Genomic DNA, 15883 nt, shown 5'->3' with positions numbered 1-15883 from the left:
TGATTGGTATTATAAGGATGTAACAACACATCTTCTCCCTTATATTTTCAATTTAGGAAGTTAACTTTTATTCTCTTCACATTGTTAGTAAATTCTATGCACATATGAGTGTAAAAATTCTTTTGAATACATAATTCTGGGCAACAATTTGTGTGATTTATTTACCGGCATTAATATTTTTTTATTTTTAAGTTTATTTTATTTACATCCGTGTTTTTTTTTAATTTTGTACACGTTTTTGGCCGACTTTTTAATTATCGGGAAATATTATGCAGCCAATACACACATCTACAGGGATTGTGAAATAACGATTGAAAATTAGCGGCTTAAAATATATTCTTCCAGGCGGATAACTTTGAAATTCATATTCTTGCTTAAATTTAAAGCAAAACTTTTACTTGTAGATGCATAAATTAAATAATTGAAATCCATACACAATTATTAACAAGCAAAAGTAATCCTAACGTGACTTTGTTTTGTTTATATTGATGCTAAAAGTTACTGGGCACAGTTGTTTTGATTTAATCTATGATTTGCACATAAATACAAAAGTAAGCATTCTTTATAGTAATTTCCAAGTTACATCTATTCAAAAATTAACTTAAATACGCTTTAAAGAAATATGGACTAATTTGTAGTAAAATTATAAAAACAAAAAGATTACCAGGAATCGTAGCACTGTAGCGTTTAAAGTGCGATAGATGAAGCAATAAATGGTATGAGTCTATAACGCCCATGTTAGATGGGAGTGGTATTTTTATAGAAGATTGAATTAACGCACGAATTCAAAAACTTAGAAAGCAGCTGCAACACTTATACTTTGCTTTAATAAGCCCATTTTAATGTAGTTTCGTTAGCAACAACAAATGGAAATATACAACATTTAAATAAGAGTAAGTTGTGGACCAATGAAAAATCTCAAAATTTGTAATTTTTTGAAACCTGGGAAACCATCAGGTGAAACAAAGTAGTATCTTCATATGGTATCAAAAGCCAGCTTCTTCAGCCAATAATAGTCATCCGAACATCACATTGGGCTTAGAAGCAAACATTCGAGGATTGACTAATGGCACAAATTCACCTATATATATAATATAACTGACAAAATAGCAATGAATCTACATTGGAAATGCTTAAGAACTCCACTAGGCTGAGGAACACATGTGTTTACATCCAACGTGATCTAATTAAGCAAATGCAGGTAAAAAGAAGAATTTTGTTGCAATATAAAAAGTTATCAAACAAAATATATCAAATGCTCCGGTGATAATTTAAAACAACACTCTTCTTGTGGAAAATATAATATTCTATTTGAATAATAATAATAAACTTAAAATTTATGGAAATGATGGCAAAAATGAATTGCAACATTGGACAGCTGGACTTTGGATTTTTGGAAGTATTATAAATACAAAGCTGCCAAATAGACGTCAAGACGAAAGAACTAGATCCATACCAAAAGTGTATCAAGAAATTGAGAATTAAATACAGTGGGCTCTGTCTAATTGAAATATATGGACCAGAGATTTTGAGCAACTAAAAAACAATCTATCTATTCTTGGAAATAAGAGTATATTATTAATAGGAGATTTCAATGCTAGAACTTGTAGCATTCAAATAACTACCCAGAGAGACATCAACAATGTTTGTTTGAATGTTAGCTCTAGAACATCCAAAGACTTAACATGTAATTTGAATGGTACTGCATTACTCGATATGCTTCAATTGCATGATTTTATTTTGTTGAATGGATTTTAAATATACGTTTATTGGAGGATCAGGCAAATCAGTAATTGATTAATGTATGGTGATTAATGATTCGATTGAACTCATAAATAGGTTTGTGGTTCCATACAGACAATTCCCGATCATATGCTAATCACAGTAAATTTGAAATGAGAATCCGACTTTCATCAAAGAAACCTAAAGTTTTTACCCCGACTTAAATGGAGAGAAGACGAAGCTGAAACTATTTAACACAAACTTGACATCTATCTCTCAAGAATCCCAACTGATATCGAGTCTTCAGATATACTATCACATGAAATAATGACAAGCATAAGAAATGCCGTGAATAAAATCAAGCGATAATGTTAAAAAAGCGTTCAAACAAAAACGGCTTAATAAAGAGTGTATGAGAGCAAGACGAAAATTATTTGGTCTTTTAAAAGCATTTAATAGATCCGACAATGAAGAATTTCGTAAATGGTACATGCAATCGAATTTTTAATATAAACGTCTTTGCTATGTAAAGAAACTTGGGTTTTGAAAATGAACAAGCATGTCACTTTCCACTTGTGCGCGCCACCTGATTCGCGGTCTTTCTCTGCTGCGCTGTCCTGTGGGGGTGGATTCGAAGACTTCCCTGGCCGAAGCATTGGTTTCCATGCACTCTACGTGAACCAGCCATCTTAAACGTTGGACTTTTACCCTTCTGGTTAAGTCTACGTCGGTCGCTGTACAGCCCGTACAGCTCGTCGTTCCATCTTCTCCTCCACTCCCCTTCGATGCATACGGGACGGCAGATCACTCGAAGAACTTTTCTCTCGAAACGACCCAAGGTGCTTTCATCCGCTTTTGTCATAGTTCATGCTTCTACACGGGGATGATGAAGGTATAATATATAGCGACAATTTGTCGCTCGTTTATTGCAGAGCCTAGGAAAACGAAGTCCTTGAGTCAAAGTTACGTCTGTTGATGGTGACGTTTTGACCGAGACGTCGGTGTTGTAGGTCTTTTCTTGACGGCCGCATATACTTTGTTGACGTGTGAGCTCTGCACTATTTTTTCAAGTACGATATTAAAAAAAAAACGAATGACAGCGCATCAAACCGTCTAAAACCTTTTTTGACATAGAACGGTTCTTTTAAGTTGTTTCCAACTTTTACGAAGCAACGAGTTTGGCAGGGATGCCAAACTAGACATGGCTCTATACAGCTCTTCCCGGTATATGCTGCCATATGCGACATTGAAGTCGATGAAAAGATGGTGAGTGTCAATTTGGTGTTCTTGGGTTTTTTTCCCAGGATCTGCCGTAGTGTGAATATTTGATCGACTGTGGACTTTCCTGGCCTAAACCACACCTTTTAGGTTGTTGAAGATCACATATTACGGCAGAGAAGATTTTTAAAGCGAGGTTATGTAGAATGATTACTCTATAGTTCGTGCAGTTTAGAGAGTCTCCTTTTTTCAGAATCGGGCAAACAATATTGAAGTTTCATTTATCGGGCACGCTTTCTTCCGACGTGTTCTTAAAGATAAGTTGGTGCATGCTCCTTACCAACTTATATTCAGCTGCTTTGAAGAGCTCGGCATTCAAGCCATCTGCTCCAGCGGCTTTATTAGACTTCAGCTTAATCTTTACTTCGTCTAAGACGAAAGGACGGGATTGTTGGCTTTCATCGTCTATGTTGAATGAATCATCCTGCCTGACAGCGGAATGCAGTTCGTCGTCGCCGTTATTCAGTCTGCAGAATTGGTCCTCAGCATTGACTGCGGTTCCATTATAATGTTTACACTTTCGTATTTGGACCCTTCGGTTCTAGCTTTATGTGCTTGTGAATTTCGTTTCACCTGTTCATAAAACTTTCGAACTTCATTCCTGATTTAAAACCTCTCAACATCTTCAACCGCACGCTTCTCATGCTCTCTCTTTTTCCATCTGAGAAGTCGGTATTTTTCTTGCCTCTTCTGCTCATAGAACTTATGAGCAACTGCCATCCCTTTATGCAGCGCCGCTTTGAGTGCCTGTTGTTTGGCTGCATTTGCCTGCCGATATTTCTCATCAAACCAGGGGTTCCTTGTTGTTGGTTGCTTGAAACCCAGCACGTCAGAGACGGCTTCTCTGATTGCATCTTGACAATGTTGGCACTGGTTTTCGATACATTGTGTTGGCGGCAGAAAATTACGAGAGATGTTACTTGGAATTGTAACTCGTAGGGAGAAGGATTTGGCGTTCTCTTGCGATTGTAGCCATTCGACGTTTTATCTACTCCTAGCATCTCCTTGTTTTGCCTTGGGTCTGGAAAACCGAAGTGCTACGACGAGGTTGATGCCGAATTAAGCCTTAACCACTTCCCTAGAGGAATAAGAATGGCCGGAAGGAATTCGGATAAATGTTATGCTATATGCTGACGGCATGGTCATATTATAGGAATCGGAAAAAAATCTTCAATTAATGTCAAACCGACTGTCTGCGATAAAAGGGCATTGGAAATCAATACAGATAAATCAAAAATAATGGTGTTTTCGCGATTCAATCGGACTTAAGCTGGAAGTACAACAGAAGAAATTTGGGAGTGACAAACAAATATAGATATTAAGGAGGGAACCGCAACCCACCGCTGAAATTTAGTAAGTGTCTGACATTAAAGCAAAAACATCACAAGGTTAAATAAACTTAACATCAATACATTTTATGTTATGCAGCTCAAGTTTGAGAAATGGAAGAGTATGAGGAAATTGAGAAATTTCAGAGAACCTTCATCAAAAAAATCTTCAACCTACCAATCAACACTCTGAATTATGCGATCTACTTAGAAACTGGCTTACCAAAGTTATTTACCAGCAATTTAAAACTACAAGCGGATTATATGATTAAAGTCATAGGCTCCCAGATGAGCAATTGAGCAAAATAATGTTGCTATACAAAATAAGGAACAAAGATTGGTGGTATGATAAATGCTAACGAATTTACCCTACAAATAGAATCTCTAGATTAGATTACGTATGCCAAACACATATTTGAATTTTCCTTCTAATGAATTCCATGTCAATTTAAAAAAAAAAATCCAAAGTTCTTTAATAATAGTTCAAAAAAGCACTCTCTATAAATATGAAACGAAGGCATCAATCATTCGCAACCTTTTTTTCGGACAGGGCATAAGGGCAGATCAGGTAGATTTTTGTTATGTTCTAATCATGACATTTGTCCTATAAATTATCCAACTTTTGGACCTCTAGCCAATAAATCAACACTTATACACTTTTTTTCAGTTGTTGGCTACTGTATTACGATTTATAGCTGTTGGATTTAATACAAGATCGGATATATTTTATGGTTGCTGCATTATTGTACAACAACAAAAGGAGGCGCAACAATTCGTTGAGAACTATGTGCGAGTTATGTTATTGGTGATAGAAAGGGCCTACAGTTTTAAGCTGAATCCGAACGGCTAATTTGAGAAAGCAGTTTTCATTACAAGAATTATTCTTGGACGATTTGCAAGCGGTAGTACTCGAGTACACATGAACAAAACTTTGGATGCCACAGGCAGGAATCGAACCCAAGAGGTCTAGACCTCTGGCATGACCGTCCAACGCACTAAACATCGCGCCACAGGTACGGTTACTGTAATTATATTGTACAACAATATATATCTTAGACACTCTTTAAGCATTATATTAATACGCATAATTTAAGTGGGTTGGATCCAATAATATAACAATGTAACTAATTTTTGATTATATACAGGCAAAACTCGGAAGTATTTTTCCCAGTTTCTATTACTTAAGTTAACACTTAAACCATAAAATCCAACATATGAACCTTGAAACATCTAAAACTTATGTCGTACTTATACAATTTCGTCACCATTCATTTTTCCATGTTTCTTTTTCAGAGAATAATCTTAATAAACCATCATATTATGTATGTGCCCAATAACAGTAATTCAAATTCAATTATGGATATATTACAGAATTGAATGACGGCTAAAAAGTTCTAACGCATAAATTTAATCCTTACCAATTAATTTGCTCAAAAAGCCCTATACTACTCAAGAGGTTCTACATAGGTAAGGTACTTCTGGTGCCACTTGAATCTTTGTGGAATAAGTATTTACGTAAAGCTTATAGAGAACAATTTCCTATTCACCTTGAGTAGCGTTTCTTCTAGTTTCATATTCTGAGAACTTTTAAGCTGGTGTTCCTGATGCTGATGTTGTTAAAAGTTTTCCCTATACATTTTCTGCGGTGTCTACCACACCAACAGCAACACTAACTCGAAACAATTCCAATTGTTGCCACCGTCAGACCTACTCGAGCGACATACAATATGACTATTTTTTATTTTCGTCATTTTTACTCTCTTTTTTTATTCACGAAGCTTCGAGGCGTTGAGTTGGCTATGGTTTGAAAAGAGAAACGTTTTTGAATAAAGAAAGCAACAAAGTTTATTGCTTCCTCTTTTTCCATAGTTAGTGGCAAAAGCACCTTGTTTTCTTATTATCCTTTAAGCTAAGAAAGAGCCAACAAAAAAACTCCTTAACGATCTGAACAACATAATGGTCCTGGAGCTATATTGCGCCTGCTATTCTTTCTTATTCCTGTGTGGTAGATGTGTTAAGTTCTCGAAGTAGTAGTCGTCGTAGTAGTTCAACATTAATAGGAGTTGTTGTGGTTTAAGTATTATTGTATAGTTCACTTGTCGCGAGGCGTCCTTAATTAGAAGGACAAGAAAACTCCGTACAATTATCGTCGTCGTCATCGCATTCTCTAAGTAAACAAAATTGAGGCCGGAGGTGAGGTCTACTTTTATTACAAACAACTACGGCCAATCTAATTTTTTCCATTACAAAAAAAAATTACAATGAGTTGATTTTTTTACTCTCTCAGATGGTGTCGTAATTTTGTATGTTGGTGCTCATATAGTGTTAAACCATAAACAATAGTAAGAAAGCATTATATGAACAGTAGAAAACCATGATCTATGTTAAGTATTTCTATCAAAATTAAATGTTGAACGTAATTTAAAATTGTTCAAAAAGATTGTTGAGGTTTTAAACGAGCGATGGTTAATGAGTTACATTTTAAATAAAAACAATGGGAAACATTTATAATCTACTTATTCTTAGCAATCACAGTAATTAATTCCTTTAATAAAATATGGCTTTACAGAAATAATATGAATTAGCAGTTTAGGGTTACATAAACTATACAAATTTGTAATCAATGTAAATGTGCTAAGGAGACAGGGAAAATAATTCAGCTTTTAAAAAATTGGCCTTATAAGCATAGTTTTAAGGGATCAATTATTTGACGTTATGCAAAAAGGTCTTATTTAAGTCAGAAACTAGTAACAAAGACTCAATGAACTTAAGACGTTAATATTAAAACAAATACTTCTGTTTTCTGTCCAAAAACTAAATTAATACGATACTTTTAGCAGTTGTTTTAAACTCAAGTTGTTAATATTAAACAAAATAGACAAAAATGAGTGTTAACTAGTAAAAAAATGCAATTTTTGACTTAAGACATTTTTACCTAACGGCATGTAAAACAAGTTGAAGTAAATATAAATTGGTTTTATTTCAATTTAAACAGTTTGGTGTGCACCCGGTATTAGGTAAGTATGAAAACTGAGCTGTCTATTGGGAGCTTGCTGTCCCCCAGAAAACACTGCTTGGAAAATTAAGGGACTTGCAGTAGGTGTTAGGTTCGGCGCGATTTTTTTCATCGCATACATAAATACATATCTACCTGACTGTTTACGCTCACGTAACGCTGGGTCCTTTGCTTTAGATAAAAAAAAGTCTGTCTTATTTCTTAAAAAAATTTGGCCTAATTTCACTTTTGCAAAAAGCTATAATCTATAGTACGAAATATCGTGCGAAAAACAATTTTAATAAAAAAAACGTTTGATATCGGAGCTGATATTTCTTTAATAAAAAAAAAACATAAACTATAAAGAAACAGGATACTATTTTGCAAGTACGTTAATTATTTTTTTAATATTACAAAATTTTTTCGTATGCTAAACTAATCCGCTAAGTCATAAAAAGACACTCACACAATTTAAAACCCTATAACAGATCGATTTTCTTTGTGGAATTGATGTAAACGCTTTCATTTATATATTAATGTTGTGATTGTTCTTCTTAGCGACTTTAGAATTTCAACGTATTTAGATTATATAATGTTTATACAAACACAAATGAAAAATTATCTTAATTATACAGAGAAGCAGAATGATAACATATAAATTATGTGTCATTAAGAAAAGTACACACACTCACGTCCTCGCGATGTACACATTTTCTAACAAGAATTAAAGGAAGGTATGAGTGCAACATAATATGATAATGGGATAGTTACACTCCGAGAGGACATAAAAAGAGATGGATGATGTTTATTGTTGAAAGTCCTTTTGTTTGTGATGTGAAAAGAAGAGGTAAATTACTTCCTTCGTTGTAACATGATTGTTTTTAATTTGTTTAGTAAACAAAACACAAATATAAAGGTAGGTAAGGTGGTATAGAGTCTGTCTATAAAGAAGAAGAGTAGAATGAAGCACCACTTTCAGGCTTTTTAAAAATATACATAGGTAAGTGCATTATGTCTCCTTTCTCAAATTTTCGTCGAGTTTAAAAACTGTATGCTTGTAAAAATAAATAGTGTTATGTACTAAAATAAAGAAAGATACACCTGACGAAGGTAAAAGGAGCAACAAAATAAATAAAATCTCAACAAAGATTAACAGACTTGTTATCAAATAATAAACCTAAAATAAACTTGCTGTGTTAAAACTCAAAATTTTTGTTTTGTAACAACATTCTGAACTCAAAGTCCTGAAATTAGTTTTTGAGTAAAGCCTAGTAGGCTGCTGATGCGAAACGAAATTTTTCGGTGGTCTCCAAGTGTAGAGCGAAATTAAAACGAAAACCACAACGGAAAAATATTTGTGTAGAGTTCTGTCAGCTGTGGAAAACAAAAAACAAAAACACCGAAAGTCACGAGTAAACAATTTTCAATTTTGATTTGTAAACAATTTTTTCCAATAAATAAATTAAACGTCAAAATTTCGCAAGCAATTAATATACCGGGCAATTAAATTGAGAACGAAAAGAGTGGAGAATTGTACTAAAAAATCTAGTACAGCTATCCACTAAAATGACACATTTCGTTGTTCAGCAGCGTACTGAAAAACGAAAAGCACAGCGAAATTTTTCGTTTATGATTTCGTCATGTCATTTTTGTATGGGAAATTTCGTTTCGCATCAGCAGCGTACTAGGCTTAAAAAAGAAATTTATAAAACAATTAAAGTATTAAGCATCATTCATCACCTACTGCTTTATTTAAATAAATCTTATATTTTTCAATCCTTTTAATCACTCGTAACTTTGTTTGCTCCACTCCAAATTAAGAGTAATTTTCTGGGAGTGTCATTGTTATAAAACTGCATCTCCATCAAAGTTATTATTTGTCAATGCTATTTTTAAATAGAATTTTCCTGGACTAGAATACAGGAATGATGACAAGGAATAATGTTAATGTGTTGTACATCTTAATTCTTAAAAAGGAAAACGAAGTCAATTCTTATGACTCATAATTTAGAGTGGGACAAATCATTCAAGAGTAATTCTTGGCATGAAAAGTGTTTTTTTTTTTCAAATCTGCCGTTCTAAGTTCGCATGAAAACTCTAGTGTGGATCTCATTCATTACTTACGTGACTTGCAAACAGGAAAGGTTGAGAGTTATAAGTAATAGGCTTAGTTCTCTACTTTGTGCAACCTTATTTATTTATTTTTAAGTAAGGACCCATATCCCACCAAGCTGGACAATAAGCTTCAACTATATTGATGCCAAAAATAAGTAAATTTCATAACTGATTTTTAAAGATTTTTGCCAACAAAAGCCAGCAAAAGAACCGACCTTTTTAAGGAACTAAAATATTAATATCTCAGAATATTTATTCAGTTTATATTTGATGCTCTTTTGATTACTTCTAACTTAACGTTCAAATATCTCAGCGAATTTTGCACTCATATTGCAAATTTAACGTTACTTTTCATTCGGTACCAAACTTAACGGTATACACTCTGGTCCAAAGCTCCGTAGAAAAATGAACATTCAATTAAAATGTATTTATTTTTTTCACGGGTTGTTGTACGGAGGATTTTTTTTTATAATAAACGGGCACTCAAGGGGTTATTAATACCCTTAACATGTTTAAAGTTTAAATCAGTGTGAGCGTTTGGAAAATAGGGAAGGATTAAAGAGGAGATACCGATGCACATTGGTCTTAAAGTTTTGAATATCAAAATGATAGGGAAAAACAGAGCTGGGTAAAGCATTCCATATTCTCGATGTGCGGTTAAAAAAAGAATCTCTATACTTGACAGTACGTCTGAAATTGAGCTCAAGGTTAAACTGATGTGCATTCCTAGAAATACGAGTATTACGGCTGAATTGTTTTAGGGGAGGAATGCAACTGGCTAATTAGATAGAACACTGTTTATAAAAATATCGGTAGAACAACGAAAGGCATGAAACATTGCGGCTGTGTTCAAGTGACGCAATTGTTTCGGTTATAGTTCTAACGCCTATCATTTCAAAGTTTTTTTTTGGATCCTGTCCAAGATACTTAAACTTGTTTTAGGGGCACCTGCCCAAATATGCGAGTTATATTCAAGTTTTGGACGAGTGAAGGCTTTATAAATTACAGCCAGATCAGAAGAGGTGACAAATTTCTTGCACCGTCGGAGAAATCCTAAGCACCTAGCAGCATTTTTTGCAATATCGAATATGTGATAATTCCATAAGAGGTATGATCATGATGTGATGTCATGATGTACATAATAATCCGGCGTAAATTAAATTATTAAAAGGTCCTTCGTTTCACATTGGTGTACACGGTAAGAAAACTTTTCTTTCAACAGTGTTTGTGTGCCACGTAAAGCCTTCCTTATTAACTATTAGTCATGGGTCACAAAAACATTTGCACCTAGCCTCTCTTATTTATTCAAAAATAGCACCAAAATGTATTACTTTGACAACAATAGTTCCGAATTCTAACCCAAATGCGATCATTTTGCTTAATAACGTAGACACCGAGGTGAGAATGCTGCTCATCACTAAAGATGATTTTGCTGATAAATACCGGCTTGGGTTCTAGTGTTGCTTGAACTATACATGTAAGCCCTAAGATCCAAGCCTTATGTATTTTTGGGGAATACTTTCTTCCAAAAATCGGTAGGGAATCGACAAATTAGGTTTTCATTATCGCCAAAGGATACACACAATTTTTTGAAAACATACCGAGCCCCATATGTAAAATTATCGTTTCACCCAAAACAATGCATATATGAAGTCCATTTACAAATTTTATTTCACAATTATTCTACTTTTTATAAAAAACGTCGATTACGATAAAGTGGCGGAAAGGAGGCGATATGCATGAGTACAAATTGAATGCAGATATTATATCCAAGACTTTTAGATAGCAACATGAGCAAAGCTTTTTCTATGTTAATGCAAATGAATTATCTTATAAAATCACTTGTGCATTTTTATTTATTAAAATGTGTTATGATACATGAATATTGCATTTAATTTATTCTTCAAGCTTCTATGCAAATGTATACCAGCAATACATTTTTAGTAGCGTTAAATATTTTAAGCATTTTAAATATGCCCTTTTAGAAATAACATATAGTAGTAAGTAAATGATTTTAGCATATATTATAATTTCTTATATATGTTATGTTTTAAGACGATTATTTAATACTAACCTTAATACTGTCGTAGCATGCAGTTACTTTTCCATTCTGTACTTCAACATTAGCTGGTGGGTGCGCAAATTTGCATTCCGTATCTTGTCTAGAGCATTTATTTCTTTGGAATTCTCTGCACACCTCCAATTGTAGCCATCGCGAATCTTTGCCATTCAGAAGACTGTTCATGTTAACCATTGCAGCCATTTTGTCAACTTTTTTCGTTGAAGTTTTTTCTGGGTGTAGATGTCTTAAGATTGATTATATTGTTATTTTCAGATGCGCGGCGAATCACTTAATCACTTTTCATTTAAAATTTTATACAATACAAAAACTTAAATTCCACTCAGAAAAACAAAATGAAGTTACTGATTTGTTTTATTTTTTTATAATAGTCCTTCAAATATATTCTTTTAGGTTTCCTTGTTTTATTTTAAATATATCACAAAATTTGTTATCGATGTAAAAAGACGATGTACTATATAATTCCTTTGTTAGTGTTTATTCAATTAAAATCCTTTGTTTTTAGATCTTAACTCAATCCCTTTTTTAACGCAATTTCCTTCAGGCAAATATATTCGTTTTTGTTAATTTGTCAGTATACTGCTGTTTTAGTGTAAAGTATGATTTTTAAAGTTTTACTTCTACACAAAAACAAATAATTGTGATTTAAGTGAGAAACTTATAACTGTATGGCAAAATAAAGGACTAGAAACGTTTCCCGTAGTTAACAAAATAAATAAAATGTTTGTGTGTAAATATTTTAATAACAATTCGTTGATTTATGTATTTTATTTAAATAATTTTTTTTTGTTATTTAATCAGATACGTCAGTTTTTTTAATAAGATTCATCTGTTTGTGAGGATTATCAGATGGCAATCATAAAATTGAAATATTATATTTGTTTTTATTTTACTTCTGTTGTTTAAAATCACATAATCTATTTAGGGAGTTGCGCAGAAACACAATTGTAAAAGCAAAGCTGAACTTAGCAATTACAAGAATACCCGGCGGCTTTAATTCCTTTTGTAGTTTTCTTGTTAAGCGATAGTCACTTTAGTTCACTTTTGCATACAACTTTGTTTTAAGAAAGTTCTACTGGCTTAGGCGACAGGAGTTTTGGCTGATACAGTGAACAAAAATGTTTTTATTTTATTTATTTTTCTTATGAATATGGCTAATAATGGCAAAGCTGGGATATATAGTTTAAGCTCTTTTTAAATAATTTATTTCAAGAGTAAATTTTGTATACTATTTTTATAGGGAGGGATGAAAGACAAAGCGTTGAGAATTTACACAATTAATCTGAAATGAAACAAAAAAAATACACATTTTTAGCTACTATATCGCATGTTTTTTTTTTTAATTACTAAGCTGTTATTTGACTTAACAAAATTATTGGTATAATTAACAAAAATGTTAAAAAAAAATATGTGAGACATATAAAGCTTACAGGGCGAAATGTAAGTAAAGGACAAAGGAGATGATTAACGGACGTTACAATAACAGTTATATAACCTTTATAAGTATTTTAAGTTGAACCCATGATTAACTATTTGCCACTCCTAAAAATGAATAGCTTATTGCAAATGCCAAAGAATAAAAATAAGCGATCTTTCCATAATCACATGTTTTGAGATAATATATAGCGCTTTAATTTTTAAATCTATGAATAACATTTTTAGTGAGAAACTACTATATTAGTTTGTTTATTTTTGAGAAACGCTATCACTTTTATCTTATCGATAATTACTAAGCTTTTAAATTTGATATTTTTAAATTGTGACTTCATATCTTTTAATGCAGATTGGGAAACAAGCAGAGTTTCATTAAATATACTAATTGGTAGGTACTTATTAATCTTACTTAAACCGCATCATGCTTTACAAATATTCTGATATGTATTTTTTCTCACTACAATATTCTCATATTTGACTCTTATTCTAACCTAATAAAGCATTGCTTGAGCATATTAACATTAAAATAGTTAAGTTTAATAATTTTTAAACGAAAAAAACCTTTAATGTAAGGAACACAATAGAACCAAATGAAAGCTGTTGAAAAGGAGTAATAATTTAATCTAGATTTTCTCATATATTTTAAAGCCGTAGACGCTAAGTTTGAATTATTTTAAATTTATAACTAGGTACTACTTAACTAATAAGATAATAATGTTTAACTATTTGCTTGTTCCTATTTATGCCTGTTTATTTTTCAAATTTATTTTACTTTTAATTGTTATGTTTTTGATGTTCTCGTTAATTTTTTGAAATGCATAGCTAATAAGTGGAAAAATTTGTTCGATTAGAATATTGTATGTACTATATTATCTTGCCAAGCTGCACAACACAATAAGCAAAAGGTATATCAAATAATCAACTAGCAAAGCGAATTTCACTTTTGGTTTAAAAATAAGCGAATAAACTTACCTAACATTTAATAACACAAAAAAACTAGTACCATCAACCAGGATTTCATTTAAATCTATTTCAGTTTGTTTGAAAATGTTTAAGAAAAAAGCTTTCTTTTAATGATCGCCAGTGCACAGCATGGCTATAAGGTATACAATTATCTATCCACATCATTACAGCCATTAAAATATGCATTTCCAAAAGTAAAAACTGTACAACATATTTCTAGGAAAATTAATACAAAAAAATCATCTCAGATGTTAAGCAAGCATGAATTTTGCTTTTATTTCTTGGAAAGGACAAATCATGTGGGAAATATACAAAGACCAAAAACAAATGGTCAGTCAAGTTGTCTATGTTTCTTTCGGAAGTAAATGTAAATGTTGTTATATTATAAATTAACTATAGCAACAATCTTAATGATTGCCTATGATAGTAATTTTTGTATCAATGCAGATTTGACAACCTTTACAACATAAGAAAGTATACCAAAGGCTGAGACTACGTAACAACAGGCAAATACACCGAAAATTCATTATATTTAAAGTATCGATTCTTTTATTGCAATAAAAAATAATATGTAAAGGTTAGGTACATACAATTTGTCACAAAATTATTGAACTTGTATGTATTGCACACGAGGACGGTTATAGTTTTATATTTAAAATTTAAACGCTCGTTTAAAAACATGTACCCATTACACACTCTATCAATATATGAGTTAAAATTCGACAGAGAGTACCTAATACAATTATTTTCTTTTCAAAGTAGTTGTGTTATTTTTTAGAAAGATTTTAATTAAAAATGTATCAACATTTTTTTATAGTTTCTCTATTTCCAATTTCCGAAATAATTTTTCATCACATCAAATACTATAAGTAAACATAATGCCTCAAAACATCATGTACATAATATGTTGTTCATTACCTGAATTTATATTCTATTTTTGGACGTTTATGCTTGTAGGTAAAATGAAGCGATATTTGCTTCTACAGAATTGGGGTTTAAGCATATTAAACCTAATGCTCCACCATAACTATGCCTTATTCAAAACAATACAAGCGTAATTAGAATATATATAGGTACTTAATACATATTACGTTTCCTATTTTAAAAACCTAATATTTGGTACCTTAACTTTTATTTCTTGAAATCATTACATTTTTCATACATATTGCACAACAATTCACAAAGTTAGTGTAATGTAAAATTCTAAAAAGCTTTAATACTACTACAATTACTAAAATCTTTTTCATTAGTAGGTAAGCCTAAGTATACACGATTGGAAGACCTTATATTGGCAATTTTTCGCATTTGAGCCAATTGTATCTGTAAGAAGTGCAAGAAAATTAGCAACAGGCAAATATAACGTCAGCAAATTTTCTATTAAAAAATTGGCTTACTTTTTGCCAATCGTTTGTACCTACTCGTTTTTCTATATCATCCAATTTTTAATTGGCAGAAAGTTTTTGATTAGGACAACAACAAAAGCTTACAGGATTTTGAAATATTCAGAAATCTACGAACATCGAAAGAAAGAAATAAATACATGTTTTTTTAAATCTTTTAACCTTGTAAACAGATAATTATTAATTGGATGCTATTGGAAAACTTTTCACAGTTCGTCCAATAATGAGAATTTTAGAGCAAGTGGGTACATATGTATGTATTTATGTACATATGTACATATTTATTTCTATTTTTCATAATATTCTTATTTTTTCACTTACCTACTTTTGTTTGGTTATTTTTATTAGACTATGTAAAGTTATATCTGAGTAATACCAATTAATTGGGTATTCTATTCATGTTTTAATGATATTGTAGAAATATATTTTATTTCTATAAGGAACATTTCAGAAATTTGGTCTGAAGAAATATGTTTTTGTCATGATATAGGTACTCGTTTAACTTTTTTCCACGCTTGCTTTGCTAATGGTAAGTAACCCAGATTGATTGTCATTATTTATATTTTTT

General features: G+C 31.9%; 1 protein-coding gene across 33 annotated transcripts in view; it reads right to left on the bottom strand.

Moving 5' to 3' along the window:
- Positions 1-15883, bottom strand: part of LOC129952611 (protein muscleblind) — a 269585-nt gene that overhangs the window by 119870 nt on the left and 133832 nt on the right. For 28 of the 33 annotated variants that reach the window (XR_008782344.1, XR_008782345.1, XR_008782346.1 and 25 more), the window contains one exon: positions 11513-12800. The exons of 4 other annotated variants lie outside the window; for them this stretch is intronic. Coding sequence is in view for 25 of the 29 variants with exons in the window: in XM_056065298.1 (XP_055921273.1) it covers positions 11513-11701 (189 nt within the window). In the remaining 4 variants the exon portion in view is untranslated. Of the gene's footprint in view, positions 1-11512; positions 12801-15883 lie in introns of those variants that run through there. One more of the 33 variants, XM_056065313.1, reaches the window with a different exon arrangement.

The sequence above is a fragment of the Eupeodes corollae genome, chromosome 3, assembly GCF_945859685.1.
Source record: "Eupeodes corollae chromosome 3, idEupCoro1.1, whole genome shotgun sequence".
In the NCBI taxonomy this organism is placed as follows: domain Eukaryota; kingdom Metazoa; phylum Arthropoda; class Insecta; order Diptera; family Syrphidae; genus Eupeodes; species Eupeodes corollae.
The sequence above is the reverse complement of the archived record's forward strand: the minus strand, read 5'-3'. Positions and strand labels throughout refer to the sequence as shown.